Below are 15,921 nucleotides of genomic sequence, written 5' to 3'. Positions count from 1 at the left end.
GAAAGAAATGGCCATCTGCTAAAGCAGCCATAGAGAGTGGGTCTTTGAGACCTGAGTACTCATTTCCTTCTCCACCTTCCACATGACATATATACTGCTACCAGCCAGTGAAATATAACCAAGGAAACCACTAATTCCAAGAAGTCCAATAAGCAGCAACCACAAAAAGAAGCAGTGCATAATGGTTGAGTTCCATAGTGTCCAGGGGAAAGGGAGGGAGAAGGAGAAAGTCATTCTTCCCTGCTCTTCATTTCTCTTGGGTGAGACATTACTTCCTATTAAAAGAAGAAAAAATTCACTATCATTTGGAAATTGAAATTTCTCTGGACATTACTATTATAATCATTAGATGTGACTCTAAGTCAGAGATTGGCAAACTAAGGCCCAGAGGCCAAATTTGGCCCACTGCCTGTTTTGGTTAATAAAGTTTGGTTGGAAGACAGCCATGCTTATTTGGCTGCTTTCACAGGGCAGAGTTGAGTAGTTGCAACAGAGACTCACAGGTCCCACAAAGCCTAAAATATTCAGTATCTGTCCTTCCAGAAGTTTACTGACCCTGTGCTATGTATACAATCAGGTTTTAAGTGTCAGCCATAAATTTGGATATCAAATGAGGCTGAACCATTCCCAGCCTGAAGACTATTTAAACTAAAATGTGGTTATGTTCTGAGACCTATTTGAGGTATGAAACCACAGAGATTTTGCTTTAGAGAGACTGAGTTGCCTTCATGGAATATTCATGTAATTTTAGAGCTGGCCAGTTGGCATAAATTCCATCGTAGTGCTCCACAATTTGGATAATCCCTCAGCTTTGAGGCAAGTTGCATATAGTTTTATAACATTGTAAGTCACATTTATATTAAACTTCTGCAAAATTATCAGTGAATGCCAATAAGTAATACTTTTCAATTTAACAGAGTTAAATTAGCATTTAAACCAATCAAATATATAAGATAAAAATTTCACTTCATACTGGTGTTCTGAAAATACTTTCTTTTCTCTTTTAGCTTTTTCCACAGAATTTCAACATATAAAAATATGTATTAAGAAACAACTATAAATCTTCCTATTTCATTTAACTGCAAATCTGCATTTCTCCTTTCTTTTAATATTCCTTACCTTTTATTCCAAGCAAGACTTGCTGTGGTTGGATTAGATGATTTAAAAGTAAATATAGACATTTAAAACTGCCTTGCAACAGGTAGCCAGGTTCAAAGGTTTATAAAAACACTTCTGCACATTTTGCTAGGGCTTCTAGGGTTGTTAGTATGACTTACTCTTAGTTTTTGGGTCTGTGCTGCAACTCCAGTTGGGTGCATCATTGCAATAAATATAGGCACATCACCAAGTGGGCTGCCTACTCCTCCAGCGATGCTGATTCCCAGTGAGTCAGTAGGGCCCTGCCATGGAACAGATATAAAATTTTGGTCAAAGTGATATTTTTCATTGACCTTTTAGTCTTTGGCATGATATCTATAGTCAACTCTGATCTTCTAAGTGTGAGGGGGAAAATGAAGAAGTACAAGAAAACTCCATTACTTTATTTGACGCAGGTGCTTAGTGTGGCTTAGGAAAATAAGCATCTATTCAGGAAGTAAAATAAATCAAGACATGCTAAATGAAAATCATGCTGTGGAACTGACGAAAAGCAGGTAAACTCATGAAGTGAAAAGACCACACTTTTGGAATCAGAGTCCTGTGTTCAAAGCCAGGAAGTCATACTTGCAAATGCTGGAACTTGGAATAAGTCCACTCCACTCAATAAATCATTAGAACTTCACTTACAAAATGGAGACAACAGTGCCTCTCACAGAGGGCTGCAGTGAATATTAAATGACATGATGACGACATGAAGTGTCTATAAGAGTGCTCAGAACAATAGTAAAAGCTCAATAAATCACATCTGCTTTTACTTTGTCTCTTGTGCATGGCTGTCAGGGGAATCTGTTTCAGAACTAGTAAGTATCGGTTGAAGAGAAAGGTTTACTTATCAGTATAAGAAGTGAGAGGCATGGTACTATTTTGTGTGGGGTCAATTTTATGCTATTTTCAGCAAAACACAGTATGCAAACAACGATTTTTCAAATGAGGTACTGTGATCAGGAAATTCATTAAGGACTACATTATGTTATTTGACATGTAATATGTAATAATACATACTTTTTTGAGATGAATACTTTAAAACAGTAAGAAAGTTAGCAAGAAAACACATATGAAGACATATCTGAAAACACCGGAGTTTATATTGTTTTCTGTCCCCAAGTTACCTTGTTTATTTCAACTGTTCTTAATCCCTGTATTTCAGACGCCACTGTGAAGGCAAAAAAGATAAAATAGGGTTATTTTATATTCATTCACTTTTTATGTTCATTAAAATATCTAAAGCTGGATGGGACTAAATGATAACCTAGGTTTCTTTTTTTTAAGGGGGTGCTCAAAGCTGCTAGCACACATGATTAGATCTGTCTCACACAGAACTATTTATTTTTCCAGTTGGAAAAACATGTATACCATCCCATTCTTCCTTCTCATTTTAAGTGTGGATTATATAACTATGTAATCCACTTTGAATGAGTCAAGGGCAGAATGTGTTTTGCATAGAAAGGCACATGTGCACAGCTGAGAGGAATAAAGTCACGGATGCATTAAAAAAATTCATGAATTTAAGTGCCTAAATTTCTAGGATATTAGTCACATTGCAAACAGAGATTGCCATATGGTTAGTTTCTTCAATCTGAACAACTCTCAACCAATGCACCAAGCCAAAAATCCCTCTGCAGCATGATTTCACGTAATTAAAACACAGGAGGATCACATTAATTTTCTGAAATTTTTGCAATCTTCATGGAAAAATAAGGCTTCACTTAATGGCATCTTCTGATTTACTGGTGTTACATTAAACACAGAAAAGGAATAAAATCAAATACACTAATCTGCTTAGTAAGAAAAAAAGTTACAGAATCCTGATTATAATGTTTAGTGTATCTTGTAGGGTAAACATCAAATGGGAAAAGCTGCCATAGGCACAACTTCATGTTGTTCAGACTTTTCGCTAACACATGTTTTTGTACCTATATTAGGATATGGGATGATTTGGGGGAAAAGAAAGCTCAGAGGTAAACAAGACAAAAACATCAGTGTTGACAGCCAAAATTCAAACCACGTTTAAAATACTGAACCAATCTTACATGCATTCTTCTTTGAGCTACTTTCCAGGGACTCAGATGTACTGGATCCAGAGAGTGGAAAAGTGAAAGACGACAGGCTGCCTTCACTCACCTACAAATATACAACAATTATTTCAGAAGGTTTTGCAAGGAACATACTCCCTAAATACCACTTATTTCAGAATTTAATCTAGAGACAGATACCTGTTAAGCAACAGTGGCATTTGATGAGCAAATTAAACACAGTTCCTACTGATTTTTTTTCTTTTAAACAGAGAATTTGTCTAGTGACATAAATAAATTGAAGCTAAAGGGGTAGATGAAATTGATTCCAATCTACCTAAAATTTTAGTGGATAGTCATAATCTCATTCAAACTAATCTTCTTTAAATTTAAACTGATGTTGTAGGAAGACTAGGACTTAAACAAAAACTAGAATTAGGGCCAGCTAATAGGAAACTCATGGTAGTAATTTAGAAAGTTAGTATGGGGTCTTTAAGGACAGACTGATGAAAATGGGTTTCCATCATCAGTAGACAAGACTGAGGAGAAGGTCAAGAGGTCTTGTCAAGAGTCTTGAAATATTTAACATCATATTTTTATACATGGTGCTGGATATCTATAGTTCACTTATATGGAACTTTTCAGTTGAATATTGATTGATGTTGCCATAAAATATTTTTAAAATATGTTATCTTGGGGCCAGGTGCGGTGGCTCACGCCTGTAATCCCAACACTTTGGGAGGCCAAGGCAGGTGGATCACGAGGTCAGGCGTTTGAGACCAGCCTGGTTGACATGGCGAAATCCCATCCCTAATAAAAATACAAAAATTAGCCGGGCGTGGTAGGGCACGCCTGTAGTCCCAGCTACTTGGGAAGTAGAGGCAGGAGAATCACTTGAGCCTGGGAGGCGAAGGTTGCAGTGAGCTGAGATCATGCCACTGCACTCCAGCCTGGATGACAGAGCGAGACTCCATCTCAAAAACAAAAAATAAATAAAATAAATAAATAAATGAAATAAAAATAATAAAAAATATGTTATCTTGGTAGGCTTTACAATTAGGTAGTTACCTTTTGAGATTATGGAAAAAGAATCATGTCAAAAAAGAATGCTTGAAATCAATTTCCTCAGAATGACTTACAAACTACTCAACAGCCATACCTTGTTTACCTGGCTATTCTGATTCCTTGTTCTTCTCTGTCTCAAACTCTGCACCTCAGTCACTATCCCACGCTGCCAGGGGACCAGACCTTGTACACAGACCCACAGTCAGGGCCATCTATGTATCCTCTTGGCATGCCGATTGCATCGCCCTGATGAACTCCACAGCTACCCACCTGGCTGCTTTGAGATGGCCTCCTCTCTGAATGGAATGGACCAGCTTTGATTCTTCCAACTTCCAAGGTTACTGTGCCTAGGGAACACTAGGGGTGGGCATGGGGGGGTGTTTAATGGAAATGTTTAAATAAAATGCTATAATCATCTTTAGGAATACATTTTACTCTTCAAGACTTTTTGAAAGGCATCTTCCTTTTGGAATTTCTATAAGCAAGGATACCTCCAATCCCTTGTGGAAAATGGCTTTTTAAAAAAACATTCAAAGTAATAAAAATAATAAGCAGCAGCAACACCAAGTGTCTGCCTTATCACCTTATGATTTCTATGGAGACTACTTCTACCAAAAAGAAATGGAGAATTGAGCAATTATCTCATGAAACACACTAATTTTGATAGGACAAACAAGCTGAATAACTGAGGGTTTGAAAAACAAAGCGACTGTAATGCCAGCACTTTGGGAGGCCGAGGCAGGTGGATCACGAGGTCAGGAGATCAAGACCATCCTGGCTAACATGGTGAAAGCCTGTCTCTACTAAAAATACAAAAAATTAGCCAGGCGTGGTGGTGGGCACCTGTAGTCCCTGATACTCAGGAGGCTGAGGCAGAAGAATGGCGTGAATCTGGGAGGCGGAGCTTGCAGTGAGCCAAGATCACGCCACTGCACTCCAGCCTGGGCGACAGAGTGAGACTTGAGACTCCACCTCAAAAAAAAAAAAAAAAAAAAAAAAAAAAAAGCGAACACAATAAAACCACCACTACCACCACCTCAGTAACTTGTTTTGCCCTCAGTAGAAGAGGTACTTAGATAATTGGGTAAATTCTCTATCACTACACTGTGCCTGAATAGAGTTATGATGTAAAATTTAGATAAATACTGCTATCAACACGAAACATGAATCAAAGACAATCTTTCTTGTACCCTTTACAAATAAACCATAGGCATGCAAGAAGTGCTGCACAGTCTAATATGGAAGTAGCACAAGGAGGTGTTTGAGATCCTGTTTTGGAGTCACTAGATTAAATCCAGACTATGTGGTTTATTAGCTGTGTGACCATAATGGATGTTTAACCTTAATAAATCTTTTACTCTGAATTTTAAAAATGTACAGCATTATAGGTTGTTGAGATAAATAAACCACGAACAATGCTTATGACAGTGTCTAGAATGGAGTAAGATTAATATAAATATTGGGCACTGATATTATTCAGTTATGAGAGTACAAAGGGATGTGTTATTCTTGAAGATGTTGATCATGAATCATACTTTGAAAGGTCAAAACTTGACTTGTAATATCCATAAGTTGGTTTTTTTATTTGTTTGGTTTGGGGTTTCTTTGCTGCAAATTTACCAAACTTCTTGAAACTATTTATATTTTCAGTTTACATAACTGTAAGGTTAACAAGTCCATACATTAATTATTCACTGTGTAATGTTGCGACCCTTTCACCTACCTGTAACACTTCTCTTTCAAATATCAAGGGTTTTGATAATTTAAAAAACTTAATTTTTCTAATACAAAAGCGATTTATGCCCAGTAAAAAGAAAATTTTGGAAATAAAATGAAAAAAGACGGGGGAAGAAAAGGACCCATAAGTCCAACAATTACCTCATAATTATTGTTTAAAAAACTTGTAAGATTGTATTTTACATAGTTGTATCTATGCGGTAAATACAATCCTCTGTCTTATATTCCCCACTAATTACAGTAGTCCCCCTTTATTATAGGGGCGAATATGTTCTAAGACACCCTGACAGTGGATGCCTAACACTACGGATAGTGCTGAACTCTACATATACTATGTTTTTTCCTATATATAAGGTTTAATTTATAAACGTAAAATAAGGTTTGATTTATAAATTAGACATGAGGATGATAAAATAGAACAATTACAACAATGTGCTGTAATAAAAGTTATATGAATGTGACTCTCTCTCCTTCTAAAAATAACTTATTTTACTATACTCTGGGCAACTGAAACCACAGGAAGAGAAACTGCAGATTAGAAGCGACTACTGTATGTATTTTATCATGTTAAAATAGTTGTCATGACACTTTGGGAGGCCGAGACGGGTGGATCACGAAGTCAGGAGATCTAGACCATCCTGGCTAACAGGGTGAAACCCTGTCTCTACCAAAAATACAAAAAATTAGCCAGGCGTGGTGGCAGGTGCCTGTAGTACCAGCTACTCGGGACGCTGAGGCAGGAGAATGGGGTGAACCCAGGAGGTGGAGCTTGCAATGAGCCGAAATCACACCACGGCACTCCAGCCTGGGCAACAGAGCCGGACTCTGTCTCAAAAAAAAAAAAATAGTTGTCATGAACATCCTTTCAAACAGATACATGTTTGCCATGCATCCTTCCTATTTATACCAAAGTTTATATAGTTTTTGTCAACCACATTGCTTCCAATTTTCCCACTATTACAAATAACACTTCAATGAACTCTATGTGCATGAAGAACTTTATGTGCATGAAGTTGTGTATAGAGGATTATTTACATAAGAGTTTAAAATGAAAAATTACTAATAAAACAAAAATAAGCAGCGGCAACAACAAACATGTAAGTTATACAAATATTTATGGTGTTCATTATATACTTTCAGACTAGCTATTTTTTTTTTTTTTTTTTTTTTGAGATGGAGTTTCACTCTTATTGCCCAGGTTGGTCTGCAATGGTGCGATCTCAGCTTACTGCAACCTCTGCCTCCTGGGTTCAGGCGATTCTCCTGCCTCAGCCTCCCGAGTAGCTGGGATTACAGGCATGCAGCACCACACCTGGCTAATTTTGTATTTTTAGTAGAGACGGGGTTTCTCCATATTGGTCAGGCTGGTCTTGAACTCCCAACGTCAGGTGATCCACCCGCCTCAGCCTCCCAAAGTGTTGGGATTACAGGCATGAGCCACCACATCTGGCCAGAATAGCTTTTTAAATGACTGGTTTAAAAACTATTTACATTGTTTTATGGATGCTTCCATTTTTTCTTTCTTTAGGATATATATTCTTATAGAGATAACAATTGTTTTTAATGTGTCTCCAAGAAGAATGTATTCCTCCTTAAAGAATTCTAATTACATTATGTTTTAAAGATTGAGAACCCTAATGAGAAGTGATAAATGTTAACTTTGCTTTAATAACCAAATTTATAAACACATTCATATGCCAGATCTTATGTAAACCAGAGAGGTGAGTAACAAGCACCCACTTGAAAATCCCTCCATGAAGCCCAGCCACTCAGAGGCTCCCCTTAGCGTATTAGACCTCCAACAGCTCTACTGCTGCTGGGCACTGTCATGCAGGCTTATGTTAATTGCTACCCACGACATGGGTACTGATGATGACAGTTTTCTAGTCAATGTTGAATTATATTTCTTCAGGTCATAAAACACACTAGTTTAAAAAAACGAAACAAGGAGATAAGCATTGCCTATTTACAGGAATGCAAATCCCCTCTAGAAAATGGAATATTCCCTGACAGAGAATATGCCTAGAGTCCCAGGAATTACATTGTCAAGTGACTTTTCTGTGCTTTACAATTAATTCATTTTTAAAATGAAACTGGTTCTGCCTTTCCAATCAGAAAATGATCCTTCATGGTGAGTTTTCTTTAGAGGAAACCAATTTTATAATGTAAAATGTACTTGAGTTTAGAATGATATCTAGGGAGGGAGGTCTTATAATTACGATAATCCCCAGTGAAGGTAGTGCTGAGTGAATCTGCATTAAATTACCTCCGTTGCATAAGGATGACCGATCTGCTTCTGATTTTAAATGTCAACCTCAAATAGTTCAACAGTTTTGAGTCAGAATAGCATTTGGACCAAACTTTCCCTTCTATGGAACATAAATGATAAAATCTTTCCATTTTAAAATATTTGAGATTACTTTTTATTTATTTATTTTTTTGAGACAGGGTTTCTGTCGCCTAAGCTGGAATGCAGTGGCATGACCACAGCTCACTGCAACTTCTGCCTCCCAGACTCATGTGATCCTCCCACCTCAGCCTTCTGAGTAGCTGGGACTATAGGCACGCACCACCATGCCCAACTAATTTTTATATTTTATTGTAGGGACGGGATTTTGCCATGTTGCCAAGTCTGGTCTCAAACCCCTAGGCTCAAGTGATCCACCTGCCATGGCCTCCCAATATGCTGAGATTATAGGCATGAGCCATTGCACCCGGCCTTGAGGTGACACTTTAAATAAAGAGAAGTCATCATTAATTTGACTATGATAACCCAATGTTAAAATTTTTTTCTTCTATGCTATTACACAGAATTATTTTTGGCATTTTTTACCTTTAGCAAAGCAGCAACTGCTTCCTGGGTGGCATTACGAACGTCTTCCCCATTCACCATTAATATCTGGTCTCCCTGCATCAGTCTTCCATCGGCATCTGCAATTCCTCCTTTGACAATGTCTGACACAAATACTCCAGTATCGTTTCTGCACACAATTTTGAATTTCAACATTATCTTTTCCTCAACTGTAATGCAATGCTTATTTAATAAAAAGTTACGTTTTTACCCAAAATTTTTACTTGTTTTTATGACTTTAAAAGTTTTATTATTGGGAGCAACTCTGGGGCAACATTAGAATTATATTTTTGGATAAATAACAGCTTATGTCTTATAGTACTTCATAGGTTAAAATGATCTCCAATAAGCATATTTATTCTTCATCAATTATATACTGTGAGTAGAAGTATGTATTACCATTCTCATTTTATGGGTCACTCGGCTACTAAGTGGCAAAAGTAAGACTTAAGAGGCAGTCCTTGGATGCAAAATCTGCTGTTCTTTCCAAATCAGAATGGAACTTTGAATAATATTAACTTGTGGTTACATAAATGTTGCTATCACCATCAACATCATTAATATTATTGAAAATCATAACAGATGTGTACCTCAAACTAAACACCATTTATTAACTCAAAATCTAAGTACCATTGCTGTGATGTCTTTTATTTGAAATCATTACACATCTTCCACACAAGATAGGTTTATGCAAAATAAACACAAATCTTATTCCCATCCTTTCTTTCACAAAACTATTAAAAAACCCAAAACTTCTAAAGATACGAAGATAACCATAAACAGAAATATATAGTAAAAGCTGAACTGTATCACTTGTTCTTGCCAACGTCATGACATCAAACCATTTCACCATTTGATCCTCCGCTTTCCCATCTTTAGAAACAGGGTATTGGATTAGATGGTCTTTGTATGGTCTTCCCAATGCACAGAATTTAGGGTTCATTAATGGTGGTTTTTATGATGATCTGGTCACCCCACATCCTACAGTAGCCATGTCACCCATGTCATATTTCATGAGAACTAGACTACTGACACTGTATTCCAATAAAAGTCTAATTTTTAGACATATTCCCACTGAGACTCAAATAATATGCTAAATTCTTTCTGTGTTTAAAAATAATTAGCCTTTAGCTGTCTCTGAGAAACAAAATGGTGTAAATGTCTTTTTATTTCCATACAGAAAAGTCGCTGCAGAACCAGGTGTCTATGCTGCTGGTTTGGCAATTCTGAAGAATGCCTATTTCCGAAGAAGGATATTCTGAAATAAAGATCACCATTTCACAGATTTCTGACTCACTGGAAAACATAAGCTGCTTTGAAATTGGTGGCTATCTGAGGCCCAAGGAATGACAAAATCAACTTAGAGCCACTGCAGACTGCAGGGGCACTTTTTACTGAATGCTGACTTCACAAGTTTAGCTATCTGGTAGATTCTGAGATCAGATCCAGATGGGCTTATAATACTAAAAGGAAGAAAGATTTATGAAACTTGCTGGATTATTTATTTGTTAATATCACTTATAAACGAATTTGTTAATATTACTTACATGTAAATACTTTTAAAATGTACTTATATATAAATGAATTAGGTTGTGAATTTTTGTGCATTCACTATTCCATTACCACCCGGGCACCCTGCTTTAGGTCCTGTTGACAGCACGCTCTTGTTCGCTCTGATCCTTTTCCCTACAATATCTTCCACTCTCCTTTAATAAACCAATTCTCACTGATCACTTTTACCCTCAGCTCAGACACCTCTTTTCTTGGAAATTTTCCCTAATTCACTTTAATTAAATAGGGTCACTTGGTCCCTTTCTCCTTTGCTACCATGGGTCCCCCACAAAGCGTCTTTGTCATGCATCAATAGATTCCTTTGTTGCAAGAATATATTTAATTCGACCTTCACCAGACGATGAGTCTTTGGAGGTCAGGAACCATGTCTTATTTAACTTTGTTTCTGAAAACTTAATGTATTTCCTAGCACATAGCAGGTGCTCAAAAATACACCAAATGACTTTTTGTTAAGTACCTTCAAAACCTTCCAATATTCTGATTTTAAAAGTCCAAAACCAATGTCTTTTTATGGTTCCTTAGTGAGGGGGCTAACAACAGCTACCTACTGAACACTAGCCACTGATAAAAGATTCATCTACTGCTACTACTCTTTAAAATGATTTAAGTCCCATCCATTTCCAAGGGAGCATTGGGTTTGTCCTCCTCAGTCACACCTTTTACCAACAATACTTAATCCTAGGCCTTTTCCTGGCTTCTTCTGCAGCTCAACAGTGAGGGTGTCACACACTTCCTCCTCTTTGTATGGGGCCTCATCTCTGTAGAGTGTCAGGCGCACTCTCTGTGGCGTCTGTCTCAGGACATTGATTGCTTCATCATGTGTGGCCTTTCTCAAGTCAATTCCATTCACCTGTACAGAAATGGGACACTGACTGTGAGGATCATGAGAAGTAAAGGAGAGTTAGGTGGGGAAGGGGAGAGAGAGAAAGAAGCAAAGAAAGAAACACTCCCCCCATGAGCCTTTTCTCTGTTAATTTTGAAGGTCAAAAACAGGCATTCTATACCTCTAAGATCTGATCTCCAGCCCAGAGTCTTCCATCTTTACATGCTGCTCCTTCTTCATAAACTTCATGGATAATAATGGCACCCTAAGGGCCCAAACAAAACATACCCATACTTATCCCATTCTCCTACGAATGGCGAGCAGAAATGGAGTCCAAACACATTATACTTTGATAGACAGCAATAAGGGTTACAACTCTGGCTCTACAGGTTAATTCAAAGGAAAGTGTAACAACAATTTTTGCTAAAAGGCTCAAAGGAGCCTATGCTTTTTTCCTAATGATAGAGAAGATTAAAGAAAAAACTATAAAATAAAACATGCATACATAGATGAGAGATAACTTTCTTATCCATAAATGAAATGATTTTTAAGGTATTTTTGACATTTAGAAGACTTTGTCTACAAAGTATCAATTTTTCAAACTCTTTTTTTTTTTTTTTTTTGAGATGTAGTCTCACTCTGTCACCCAGGCTGAAGTACAGTGGTGCAATCTCAGCTCACTGCAACCTCTGCCTCCCATGTTCAAGAGATTCTCCTGCCTCAGCCTCCCAAGTAGCTGGGATTACAGATGCCACCACGCCCAGCTAGTTTTTGTATTTTTAGTAGAGATAGGGTTTCGCCATGTTGAACAGGCTGATCTCAAACTTCTGGCCTCAAGTGATCCACCTGCCTTAGCCTCCCAAAGTGCTGGGATTATAGGCATGAGCCACTGCATCTGGCTCAAACTCCTCTTAAAATGGGTTTAACCCAACCTGGATATCAGCAAAAAGGAAATTAAAATGTAGTAAGGCTGGTGAACAGATAGAAACACTTTGAAATTTCAAGGTCAAAATCACCAGTGTAGCAGAATCTTGCTGAGTCAGTATTTATTGGCTTACTCAAAGGAAACCTCCCCCGTATCCAATTGAATATTTGCCCTATAAATTAAAATAACAAATAAATACAGTTTTTTCCGGCCTTCACATTTCCTTTACTAGAACTGATAGAAATCTCCCCATAATGGTCTCTGATGCCTGGCTGAAGGACGGCCTGTGCAGAAGCACCTCTGGGTGGTGCTCACCAGCAGCGTGTCTGAACCCCCAACGATGCTCAGGCCCAGCCCTGTTCGCCCTTTGGAAATCTCGATGGTTGTTTCGCAGCCAGGGATAATGGGGCAGGTTGCAGGATCAGAAGCAAAAATTGCTGGTGTTGATGATCTGCTTGTATCTAAAAATAAGTTGAAAATGAAATACAAATAAAAATTGGTTACAAGGCATATCCATCAAACTCATCACAGACTGACTCTGAGGGATGGGGCAGGGAAATGGGCCCAAGATTGTGGAAAAAAAGAGACTTCATATTTACCTCAATCTTTTCATTATCTTATATTTAAAAATAAAACAAATGTGATTAAATCACCATTGTTAATTTAGGGTAGTGGGCCAAAAATTACCTGTTTAATTATTTTCTATGCTATCCTACATGTTTTAAATTGCTAGAGATATAAAGGATAGGATATGAAGAAGAGAGAACAGAGTTAAATTGAACCTAAGTTTCACTTTGAAATTCTCCATTTCAATGGAGCCAAACACATTTCTTATGAATTAAAAGATTTATAGAACTCAGAACTGAGATATGTGGCAAACACCTAGAAGCACATTCAGGGAAGACCACAAAACACATCAATAATTTTGGTTCTGATGCCTGCTTTTCGGGGCTTTTAACATTTTTGTTTTTTTCTTATCCTAGAGCATCTCTTCTTACGTAATCAATTCTGAGCAAAAATGCACCATTTGCAGTTTTCTCCTTGAGTCTCACTTGATGTTTTATACATTCAGATGTCAAATCCTGGTGCATATATATTCAGAAATGAATAGATAAGATCATGAGAAAAGGAGAATATAATTTCACACGTTACTTTATGAGAGTCTTCATATCATATCATATGTTTCATGATACAACAAAGAGCATACACCAAATAGCATGTTTTGGGAAAGCTAGGACACTTGGTATAGTAGCGTATGCTTTAGACAAGATGTTCTCTTTTTAGGAAATCAGAAACAGACTATTTTCTTGCTCCTTAAATGGTAAGAACAGGTGTAAGATATTTTCTTTTATGTTAAGTTTTCATTTAGCATTTCATATTTTTATAGACAACACTATTTAGGGATCAACATAAAATAGAAAAATGAGAAAATTTCCATAAAATCTTTTAACACTTCAGTGAATTATCCAGTCTTTCTAAATAAAGGATTATTTTCGGAGATGTATTACTTTAAGACTTTTTCATCCAACTACATTACAAATGTTTTAAACTAGTGTTTCCTTAAAAAACTGTTAAAAGAACAGTTTGGAGGCCAAAAGAAATTTCTCCCCTCCACCCCCCATTACAGAAAAAGCCAATGCCTTATTTTTTTTTTAAGTTTTGATGCTGCAGAGCTTGAAACTTACTGTTTTATTACACACCAGTGTATTCTTTCTCAAAAAGTTAACTCAAAGGAATAATGTACCTCCATATACTTGACTGGAAGCGCAATGACACATTAAAGTGTCACCCTATGGTTCACTTAACCTAAACCCATTTCCATTATGACAGGACCCCCTATTACACCTAAAGCATAGAACTCAGATCCGTAGATCAATGGCAATCACTAAAGAGTTTCTTATAGTGGCAGGCAGTACTGATCCCACCTATGAAATAGGATAATTGCACATCCATTCTACAGATAAGAAAGCTGAGGCTTAGAGAAGTTAAATTACTTTCCCAGTTTAAAAAAAGAATCTACAAAATGATATTTCTAATTCATTAGTTAGACGCCTGGAATCAAGCTGCCCTTAGCAATATATTTTTGGAAAGCAAAGAATACTATTCCCTTGTTTTAGAGATGAAGAAGCTGAGGCTTTGAGTGGGTAGGTTTCCTAAGATGCTACAGCTGCCTAATGTAGAGCAGCACATACATTGCCTGCCTAACAGTCCAGTACTCTTTATCCAGAAGTCCTCTCTTTATACCCTGCCCTCACCATAGGGCTCCCTGACTACAACCTTCCAAACAGTGAGCCACAGGCAGGCAGCTGGCTCCCAAGCAGAAACCCTCTGCTGAGTTCAGGTGTTCCATATGTGCAGGACTCTCTTGAGCCCAGAGGCCTTACTTCGGATGGACTCCGGTTCCGGGGAGCCAGACTGTGGGACCATCAGAGACTGGGAGCTGTTCTTTTTTTCTCCACTGGCTGCACCAGCTGCTGAAGGAACAGCCTGGGAATCTGGATTCTCAGCATGGATGGTAAGTTTTACCGTTGTCTTTGCTGTCTTCAGAAGGCTAATAAACTGGCAGGGTTTACGTGTGGAAGAGAAACAAAATTCAAAGCTGAATTAGTAGACATACCAATGAGTCACCATTATCAATGGAATCTAATTCTCTCTATGGTTAAGGGGAGGGACAGATGCAAATTATTTCTTTGTCAGGACTTGGGTAAAGAAAGAAATGGCTCTAGTTTCTCTCTAGCTTTTCCAAATGCCTGATGTAGACGAGGGCCATGGTTAATTTCTACTCTAAGTCTAGCTCTGACCAGATTTTTCCTTATATAAGACTTTCAACTTTTTACATCTCTAATCTCATCCATTTTTCTGAATGCCTACAACCCTAGAAGATACATGGGTTATTTTACCTACTTCCTGATTCTATAGAAGCAGCTTACACAAACAGTTTTAATAAAATAGAAACACACATGTTAGAAGCACAATAAGAAAAGTATACAACAAAAAAGTCAAGGCAAATGAAAAGTTAAAACATAGATTTACAGGTTAAAGGATCTGGCCTAAATACTTACTAAAAACTGAATTTTTAAAAAGTAACTTTAAGCTTCTAGCTGGACAATGAAGAAATGATAACAGTTATATGGTTCTCCCTCACTATAAGAAAGAAAAAGCATACCATATTTCAAGGAAACAAAGCTTTTTTCTGGCACTTATAAATAAAAGGCCTCAAATGAGATACCAAATAAGTATTAAGATCTCTTTTGAGGAGAGGAAACTCAAGTACAAGATATGTTTAACCCTAATAAAAGTTATATATTTAATGGTTGAGTCTTACAATCTGTTTATAAAGTAGTATACACAGTGGATATTTATAACAGCAAACATTCATTAAAAAATATTTTGGCACTAACAGTCACTGTTAAGGAGTTTAATGTTTTCCTAAGGAAAAAATGGAAATATTTATCAAAAATGCCCAGTGAATACCGAATAATTTGTGTGGCAATGAAAAATACCTTAACACCAACTGGAAAATAAAAAATAGAAACTGAAGAACTTCTGAATAATCTTTTCTTTTCCTTAAGAACATGTCTAATACAGCTACATAACCCTAATTCCCCATGATTGCAGACACAAACACTTTAATGATGCCCAAGGATGGGCCCACATTACCATTTACTTTATTTTGGAAAATCACCTTTTCAACAGGGTAACCAACAACAATTTCATCATCTACAGCCAATATCTGATCTCCGACTTTGAGTCGTCCATCCTAAATGGAAACGTAGAA

At 37.2% G+C, this 15,921-nt stretch overlaps 1 protein-coding gene across 12 annotated transcripts in view; it reads right to left on the bottom strand.

Annotated features, from left to right (window-relative positions):
• The window catches only part of MPDZ (multiple PDZ domain crumbs cell polarity complex component), a 183,235-nt gene that overhangs the window by 10,472 nt on the left and 156,842 nt on the right, over nucleotides 1-15,921 (bottom strand). For 8 of the 12 annotated variants that reach the window (XM_055294247.2, XM_055294253.2, XM_055294256.2 and 5 more), the window contains 10 exons: nucleotides 15,829-15,903; nucleotides 14,528-14,702; nucleotides 12,459-12,604; nucleotides 11,400-11,483; nucleotides 11,052-11,245; nucleotides 8,806-8,953; nucleotides 4,506-4,592; nucleotides 3,189-3,279; nucleotides 2,268-2,311; nucleotides 1,278-1,400 (listed from right to left, as the gene is read on the bottom strand). In XM_055294247.2, the coding sequence (XP_055150222.1) occupies nucleotides 1,278-1,400; nucleotides 2,268-2,311; nucleotides 3,189-3,279; nucleotides 4,506-4,592; nucleotides 8,806-8,953; nucleotides 11,052-11,245; nucleotides 11,400-11,483; nucleotides 12,459-12,604; nucleotides 14,528-14,702; nucleotides 15,829-15,903 (1,167 nt within the window). The remainder of the gene's footprint in view (nucleotides 1-1,277; nucleotides 1,401-2,267; nucleotides 2,312-3,188; nucleotides 3,280-4,505; nucleotides 4,593-8,805; nucleotides 8,954-11,051; nucleotides 11,246-11,399; nucleotides 11,484-12,458; nucleotides 12,605-14,527; nucleotides 14,703-15,828; nucleotides 15,904-15,921) is intronic. The other 4 variants (XM_055294252.2, XM_055294254.2, XM_055294257.2 and 1 more) reach the window with 1 other exon arrangement.

This window comes from Symphalangus syndactylus, chromosome 9, assembly GCF_028878055.3.
Source record: "Symphalangus syndactylus isolate Jambi chromosome 9, NHGRI_mSymSyn1-v2.1_pri, whole genome shotgun sequence".
Lineage (NCBI taxonomy): Eukaryota > Metazoa > Chordata > Mammalia > Primates > Hylobatidae > Symphalangus > Symphalangus syndactylus.
The sequence above is the reverse complement of the archived record's forward strand: the minus strand, read 5'-3'. Positions and strand labels throughout refer to the sequence as shown.